The sequence below is a fragment of the Mixophyes fleayi genome, chromosome 5, assembly GCF_038048845.1.
Source record: "Mixophyes fleayi isolate aMixFle1 chromosome 5, aMixFle1.hap1, whole genome shotgun sequence".
Taxonomy (NCBI): Eukaryota; Metazoa; Chordata; class Amphibia; order Anura; family Limnodynastidae; genus Mixophyes; species Mixophyes fleayi.
This window is the reverse complement of record NC_134406.1, coordinates 40,544,058-40,553,448: the sequence shown is the minus strand read 5'-3', so window position 1 is coordinate 40,553,448 and position 9,391 is coordinate 40,544,058. Positions and strand designations below refer to the sequence as shown.

The 9,391-nt window shown below is 40.6% G+C and overlaps 1 protein-coding gene across 3 annotated transcripts in view; it reads left to right on the top strand.

Moving 5' to 3' along the window:
* Positions 1 to 1,459: 1,459 nt before the first annotated feature.
* Positions 1,460 to 9,391, top strand: part of PFKP (phosphofructokinase, platelet) — an 80,806-nt gene continuing 72,874 nt past the window's right edge. For all 3 annotated transcript variants that reach the window (XM_075212073.1, XM_075212074.1, XM_075212075.1), the window contains exon 1: positions 1,460 to 1,831. In XM_075212073.1, coding sequence (XP_075068174.1) covers positions 1,747 to 1,831 — 85 coding nt within the window. In that variant the 5' untranslated portion in view covers positions 1,460 to 1,746. The remainder of the gene's footprint in view (positions 1,832 to 9,391) is intronic.

Here is a 9,391-nt window from a genome sequence, read left to right as displayed (position 1 = left end):
ATTTATAGGCTCATAGCAGGTGCTTGAAGGCACCTTGAAAGCAAAGTGGGGTTATCCTAAAAGGAACAAACACACAGAAAATTACTCCAGAACACTGCTATAGCCAGCAAAAGCATACCTGCCAACTACTCCCGAAATTCGGGTCAGTCTCCCAGGCTCCTGCGAGAGCTGCCATTTCTCCTGCATCCCGGAATTCACAGAGAATCGAGTCAAATGACGCGATTCTCGGTGAATCACGCCATTTTGGAGGGCGGGAGGGGGCAGGGGCGGGCAATCGCATCATTTTGGCCCCACCCCCGTGACGGTTTTTGCGGGGACGGGGCCAAAAAAACGCGATGACATCGCCCCGCCCCCTCTCCCGGAAACTTGGCAAGTATGAGCAAAAGACCTGCCATTTCTATTGTAGGTAAAAATGCAAAAGCCTTAGTTGCACACATTTGCAAATGTATATTAAAGCCACCTGCCACTCCACGGCACTTTTGCTAATAGGGTGATCCTAACTCTAAACAGCATTTCAAATTAGTCTGTAAATTAATAAACTATCAATACATCATTTGAAGCTCGGTTTGAGTCATTGTTAACCAATGCTGCAAAAAGATATGTTAGTGCTGCCTATACATAGTAATATTCTAAATCAATTAATCAATTATTATTCAAAGTTAATTAAACATAGCAAATACAAGAGCTGGATCATCCACATATGCCCCATACATCCAGGGCCGGATTAACCCGAGGTCTAACTGGGCTATAGCCCAGGGGCCTCGGGCATCCAGGGGGCCCTTCAAACTCCTCAGCAGCATTATTGATCGGTCGGGGGCGGGGGCGCCCCCGGCCCGATCGATGCTGCTGAGTACTGTCAGTGCAGTTCTCCGTCCCGGCGCGCTGTAGTCTGCTTACTGAGGATAGCTCGCGAGAGTTCATGAACTCTCGCGAGATCTCCTCAGTAAGGAGCTTACAGCGCGCCGGGACGGAGGACTGCACTGACAGGTAAGTGCTTGGGGGGGTCCTCGCGGGGGGTGGGGGCCGGCGGACGGCTCACATTGGGGGCCTCGCGGGGAATGGAGGGCCCCTTAGCCCAGGGGCCTCCATTCCCTTAATCCGGCCCTGCATACATCCATTAACATGACTCTGACAGATTTATAAACTACAATTTTTCTGCTACCCCACACTTTATCCTTTACATGTTTTGGATAGCTCAGTTGAGATAACAAGCAGCACGTCAGTGTCAGAGCTCTCCACTCCTGGATGTCTCTCTAGTGCAGCCCTGTTTACAGCTGACTAGAAAGAGCCTCAAGGGGATGTAAGCCCCGCCCACTTCCCGGCATCTGCATCAGCAGCCAATCACTTTCCACTTCGCATTCTCCTGGTCGCTCTCCACTTCTGACAGATACTCTCCAGGGGGCGTGGTTAGCTGGGGTAGGGTGTGGCTTCGTGTCGGTCTCTCGGTTGCTCAGCAGCAGTAGTGTCACAGACACGGCAGAGAAGAGGAAAAGGAGGAGTGACAGGCTGCTGCCACCCTCACTCCCTCCGTGCTCATCACAGCATACTTTATTTATTTAATGAACAGTTTTATTTTTTCTTATTGCACGAAAGTAATTTTAATGCTATGAACCTATATATTTGCAGAACAGCTAGAACTGAACTTGTTATATAGATACGTTATATATAGAGAGATATATATTGAGAAAGATATAAGAGTATATGTATATTTATTACTGATAGTATTTAGTGAAGGGAATTGCAATCATGGCACAGCCACAGAAGTTTTTTGAGAACCTGTCGGGAGTCGGTAAAGCGATAGGTGTCCTGACCAGCGGAGGAGATGCCCAAGGTAAGGAAACAGCCATTATGGATTGCTGATCACTGTGTGTTATATCCACCATAGAACGACTGTAAATTTACAACATGATTAAATCCATGGTTGTCTTTCATAATGATTATATATACACTATACTGTGAGCAAGATATTTTTGCTCAGTATTACTGACCCATATAATCCCTGTGCCCCAGTAGGTTAAGTATGTCATGCCATGTGCCCCAGGTGCATTCAGACTGGACATTTTATTCTGCCGCTGGGAAATTGCCCCCTCCCCAAAAAAAAGCTCCCTCTGCGTCAAGTAGCCCTATAGAAATGTGTGGACCTGGAGACAATTCCTAACCCACCCATAGGTGTAATATTGCCCAGTGGGCATAGTTTGCTAAGTGGCCTAGGTACCAATGTGGCATATGGGGTGATGTATGTAATATTTTTGGCCAATCAACTTGGCCCTGCCCCGAGTATACTGATAAAACATCTCAACCAAGGCTCAAAATTGCATCTGTCCAGTGGTCTAAACATAGATATGAGTCCTGCCTGACAGCCCAGGAAATATCCTTCATTTCTGAGAACTAGCCTCTTTCAGATGGAGGATGCTTGTACCTTCCTCCAGTGAAGTCTTCTGTCACGTCTGTAGAGAACAGAAGACCTGGAGTCTCATCACTTACATGTTACCATCCATAGCCAGGACATGGTCCCATCCATAGCCAGGACATGGTCCCATCCATAGCCAGGACATGTTACCATCCATAGCCAGGACATGTTACCATCCATAGCCAGGACATGGTCCCATCCATAGCCAGGACATGGTCCCATCCATAGCCAGGACATGTTACCATCCATAGCCAGGACATGGTCCCATCCATAGCCAGGACATGGTCCCATCCATAGCCAGGACATGTTACCATCCATAGCCAGGACATGGTCAGGTGTGGCTGTGAGGTCCATATGAAAGCAGTCACATAGACAGGTCATGTATGACAGGAGGCGGATCCCAGTCTGAGCTGTGTTCTGGTGACTCGATGCTGCACTGCGGGCTTTTCCTGCTATGACTAGTAACAGATATAAATACATGGACTCGGCAACATGTGGATCTCCTGTTGTTGTGGAACTACATGTCCCAGCATAGCCGTCCATCCAGGAACGCTGGTACTTTTACTTTGACAGCAGCTGCCTGTAAAGCTACATGAATTACTGCACAGTGACCAGATGCACCGTAGCGTCACCTCTGTAGCACCCAACACGTTACAATAGCGCCACTAATTACATAGTCTACTCCTGGCTACTAAGTAGATTGCATTAATACAATCAGACCACTACCTACCGCTAGCAACGTATCTGATATAATTCTACACTGCGACTTGTAAGTCTGTGTTAGGATGTAACACTCTGCATGCATAGATACAATGTATAGATACAATGTATAGCACATCAACCTTAGTGTAATAAACCTTTTCCTTTACTCCCTTTTCTATACTCCCAAATCGGTCTAATCCTATTATTATAACGCCAGTCTACCATTATGTCCTTAATACCGATGTCATTACTCATGTCATGTACATTAATACATGTAAATAAGGCATCTCTTGGTCTCTACGTCATACTGTAGCAGGCGGCATGGTGTTGGGAAGTATGTCCCAGCCTTTGCATTAAACACCCAGTCACAGTATCTTCCATGGAGCTTCTTCATGCTATAAATCTCCTCCCTGTTCCCATCCTCCTCCCCCCGACTCTTGATGTGTGTACGTGCGACGATGGTTGTCCTTGCAGGGCTTCCTCTGAGTCACACATTCCGGGAGAAAGCTGTAGCTGGGTAGCAGCAGCAGCATCATCCTCATCACCTCTAAATTTCAAGGTCTCAGACTGACCCACCATGCAGCACCACCCCCACTGACTGCCCAGGAGCCCTCTCTGATTTACTACTAACACACAACACTATGCATAATAATTATTAAATCACCAGACATGCCTGATTGACTAATATTTTGGTTTAACTTATTATTAGCTGGAGGGTAGTTGGCATGAAGTTGTGTAATGTGATATACAAATGTTTATGTGCTTTATGTTCAACCCCTTGGCAGTTCATTGATAATTAATTAACTGTTGTCCTTGAGGTAGGGACACAGATTTGAAATATTAATGTATGTATATCATCTATGTAAGTGGAAAAATGACAGATAGTAATTTCACTTTCATTGTGTCTCACTACCTTTTTCAAACAAGGAAGTTAGATTGGCTATTTACATAACTGAAACTAAGAAGAGAAGTCTTTTTGGTTACTGTTACCAAACTCACAAATTGTTTTTGTGAAATATGTAGTTTTGCCAGGAAAGAAATCTAAAGTGAACGTCAGAGCTCAGGAGGTTGAAATATTAAAATAATTAGATTATTGAACTGAAAAAAAAAGAAGGAAAGTCACTCAAGTCATTAATGCCTCTAAAGATTGAAATACTTTGAAGGTGAATTGATCAGTGGAGGAAGGACAGTGGATAAAAGGATGCATTCAGGAGGAGCATCAGGTGTCTTAGTTTGTGTACAATCATGCAAGGTCATTAGGACTGCAGGATGGCATATTTAGAAAAGAGATTGCATTGTGGAGGTGGGGCTTATTCTGTCATTGGAGCCTGTTGGGAAAAATAAACCAGAAGGCCCTTGGCTTAAAATAGACCTTTTATCCTCCACATTTAGAATAAGGATATATTGTTCTACTGCCCAGACATTTGAAATTGAAGCAGAGCTCTGCTTTATTTCCTCTGCTAATATATACTTGGCAAGTATCCAATGTATGCATTTAATTAAATATTTTAAAATGTATGCTCTACATAAATGCCCAATGTTTTTTAAAAGCAAATACAAAATTACCATCAGGGATCTACCAACATCTGCAAGGTAAGGGAGTATGCCATTCGCATAAAGTTATATTACATAATATTTTAGAATTTTCATACCTGTATTGAGAAGATTAATCAGTTTATATTACTACTTAATGAACTCCAGGTACAAGTGCAGCATTATATAACTCCAATTGCCTGGGGACTAAGCCTTTGCTCTCTAATTTATATACCTCAATTAGGACACCATCTGTTTCTGGGCAAAGTAATAGTGTGCCACATGGCAGGGCACAAAGAGGCACCTTTTGCAAATATAATAGATTAAAAAAAACAACAACAACTTGAGCGCTCCTGTAAAAAAATATTTTTATTAAAAAATAGTAAAAGATCTGTAATCCGTCACAACCCTGCTCAAGGGTGCCAAACCTGGTAAACCTGTGGATATACCACATACAGGTGTAAGCTGCCGGAAGATATATCACGTCAATTTCATCCCTACGAAAGATTTCCTGCCTATGTAGACCGAACATTGGGCTGTAAGCAATTAATAAGGGGCGGGGTTTTCCCCCAAACAGCCTGAGTTCCCACTACACACTGCCAAGACTGTGGGCTCCAAGAACACATCGGGCCTGATTCATTAAGGAACTTAAATTAAGAAGTTTCTTATTTAAGTCTCCTGGACAAAACCATGTTACAATGCAAGGGGTGCAAATTAGTATTCTGTTTTGCACATAAGTTAAATACTGACTGTTTTTTCAGGTAGCACACAAATATCAACTTTAAATTTCAGTGTACAAATAAGCTATCAAGTATTTGTGTGCTACATGAAAAAACAGACAGTATTTAACTTATGTGCAAAACAGAAAACTAATTTTCACCCCTTGCATTGTAACATGGTTTTGTCCAGGAGACTTAAATAAGAAACTTCTTAATTTAAGTTCCTTAATGAATCAGGCCCATCGTGTCCACTCATCATACTACTGCTTATTCGGGACCCCTGTCTTTGGATATACTATTAACATTGTACACAGGTTACACATTATCCTGATTATTACCATTTTGACTTATACGTATGTCCAGGATTTGAGTCACATATATAAGGTGTACTGGCCACACACCTTGTTACCATTTAATATGAGAACTATATTCAAGTCTAATAGACAGTACTTTGTTTATTTGGACATTTTATTTGAGATTAGAGGTATTATGTCATTGCATTAGTGGGTTTGGCACATTCCACTGTTGTTTATTTTATTTTCTATTTTATTATAATAATAAACTTAACTATGTATAACGGAGTCCGCCATCAGCTATTGTTATTATAGAATATTGACATATGACCTGTGAATTTGACATACGCTTATTGTTTATTTATTCTACCTTTTGCAAATATTTTTGAATATCTAAGGGGTCTCATCTATCCTAGTTGTATATAAATTAGCATAAACTTGGGTGCAATTTTTTTTCAGGGTCAACTGTACCTTGCCCCCATTTATATTGTATTTGGATTCCCAATATTGGAGCAGATTCCTCTGTAGCTAAATATGCTAATAAACTGCTTGCTTTATCACCATGTTGAAATATATTTTGTTGTGTTACCAACAAGTGTTTACACATTCTTTTCTGCAGTCAAAGGACATATACCCTTGCAATGATTTGCCCGTGTGTTTAATTCATACTTGCCCATTCTCCCGGAATGACCAGGAGACTACTGAATTCTGGGTAGGTTTCCCGGAATCTTGGGAGAGCTGGCCATTTTTCCGCATCCTGCCCATTTTACTAGAAAGGGAGCCCCCATGACACGTTTTGCGGTGAGTCGCGTCATTTTTGCCCTCCCCCTGTAGCAAAAGGGGGGGTCCAAAATTACGCACTTTGTGCGCCCCGCCCCCTCCGTCCTCACACTTCACCTCCCCTCCAGTAGAAGGAAAGAGTAAAAGGTTGGTAACTATGGTATAATCTATCTTTGGAGGTAATACATTTTGTTGAACATTAAAATGATCGAACTCCAGAGGGTAAATGTATCAAACTGAGAGTTTTCCGGCGGGTTTGAAAAGTGGAGATGTTGCCTATAGCAACCAATCAGATTCTAGCTGTCATTTTGTAGAATGTACTAAATAAATGATAGCTAGAATCTGATTGGTTTTTCAAACCCGCCAGAAAATTCTCAGCTTGATACATTTACCCCCAGGTCTTTCCCTTTGCCTGTTTGATTGTCCTGAGAGTCTAAGGAATATATTGACAAATACCACATCCTGCTATACATCTCAGACTATTTGTGGGGGGACAGTGATCCTATTGATATTAATTAATCAATAACCTCATTCCTGGTTCTGTTAGCCAGGTAGGATTTATGATCAACATACAGTCTCCGCTAGGTTGATCCTTAGTCAGAGGTGCCCTTGTGAAAACTCCAAACCATGAAAAGCAAATCGGATGTTACCAAGGTGTAATCAGTCCTTTAAAAAGATTTACGAGTAGCAGAGAACCAGGAGTGAACAGCTGTGTGCGCATGTTTATGTCTCCATGCTTCCTGTAGATTGTAAGCTTGCGAGCAGGGCCCTCTTATCTCTCTGTAATACCCAGTCTTGTTTTATTACTGTGTTTTTTCCCAATTGTAAAGCACTACAGAATATGTAGTAGGCGCTATATAAAGAACTGTCAATAATAATAACTAGGCCTGATGACGCGAGAAAGGCAGCATGTCCCAGAGGGGAGGGGGCGTATAGTATTAATTTGTTTAGAGATTTAGCAACAATATTGTTAAAATCTCTAATAAGTAATATTAGAACTCTGCCACTTTATTAAATATATTTAAAAGCATTATATTATCATATTGAGTTGGAAAATACACATTCATGAGGATGGTCTTAACTCCCCCAATTCCTCTTGCATTTAAAGAATAAGGAGCATGATAGCACTTCCAAATCCAGGGTCACACCTTGGTACCAAAAGCTGCTTAATAATATCAGGGAAGTTTCTTTTAAAGTAGTCAAATACGTCACTTCTTTTGAATTTATGCTTTAGGCTCCTGACATTCCAGGAGATTATTATAGTATGAAGGCCATAAATCAAAGGGTGAAGGAGCCTTATATTGCATATCTTGTTGCCTGTGGCAATTACAGTTTACTTGTTGCTAATAATATGTGCATATAAGAAAGGAGATAAGGGAGTAATAGGTACAAAGGGACAATTCAAACAATGAAAGAAAGGAGGAAACATTTTTAAATTTTAAGAAAGTCAAGACACACAATAAAGAAGACTCTGGACACCCCCATTGGTAAACACTTCTCTGGACCAGAACACAGTATGACAGATTTAAAAGTCTTAATACTGAAAGGTTATTTTAAAAATGACAAGGAGAGAAAAATCTGAGAATTCAAAGTGATAAGAACATTCCAGTCATTGACTCACATACTCAACCTAACACCTGGATTTAAGACCCACTACATGGACACACTACACACCCCAGAGCAGATTGACTCCAGATCTCTGAACTCCTAGGACTTTTACTCTTCCATCCATAACGAAAACCTCTGTTTTATTACTTTAGCTTATATTAATGATGTATCCCCCCCTGTACAAATTGCTTGATGTAACATCTCTTAAATGTTGTGCCCTTTTCTCAGTCATTCATTTATAAACCTGGCTGATGAAGGGGCTTCTGTGCTCTGAAAGCTAGCAAATATAAACATTTATTTTGGTTAGCCCATAAAGGTATCACTCCTATAATACTTTTGTCTTTTTTGACACAAAAGAATTCAACATCACAAAGAAAGTCAAGCAAAAGTCATGGGTAACATTTACCCACTTTACCTACTTTGTATCGTCTACCCCAACCTGAATAAGTTTCACTTCCAGCATAACAGCCGTCTATGCCTCTCATTTTGGTGGTACTACGTCAGCTCACACAGGCCTACAGAGTTCACCAAACACCTGTAGATGACCAGTAAAAGAGTTTTGGCCCATTGTAGTCGACTATCTGAAACATGCAGAGCTACAGCCAAATACGTCTGTGAACATCACGTGACCACCTTAAACGGGTATTTTTACAAGTTGGGCACAATTTTCTGATGCTGAATATTTTTATACTTATTCCGTCAACACCAAAATGGTGACACGGTAAATGTCGATTTAGTCTATCCACATGTTTAAAATGTAGACATTGTGAATGTTGACAGTAGTAATGTCGACATTAAAAGTGCAATACGCTGGCACAAAACAGTTATAAAAAAATACACAAATTTTAAATAGACCATACACCTCGTTTCTCTATTAAATTTATTTAAAATAAATTTTTAAAAAAACAGTAATACTCATCAACCACTAGGATCTTTCTTCATCTGTAAGAGTTCCAATCTTGTAAACCTAATAAAAATAATCCTAATGGTCCAATGTTGTCCAAAAAAACACCTAATAAAATTAATTCCAGGTTGGCAAAAAAAAACTTCTTTTGTTCCAGCTTGATAAATCCAAATAATCCACCATAACATTGGCCATTTAATTTCGACATTGTGACTGTTAACATTACTAACGTCACAATGTCTACATTTTAAACATGTCAGAATGAATATATCAACATTTACACATCACCATTCACATATTCAGCGTCGGAAATATGACCATTTATATGATCATTTCTCTGCATAAGGAATAGCTTGGCATGAGTTTTAAATTAGGTGTCACTAATAAATGTATGCAATTTAGAGGGTAGTTAGTATAAGCAAATACACTTTAGATCAATAAT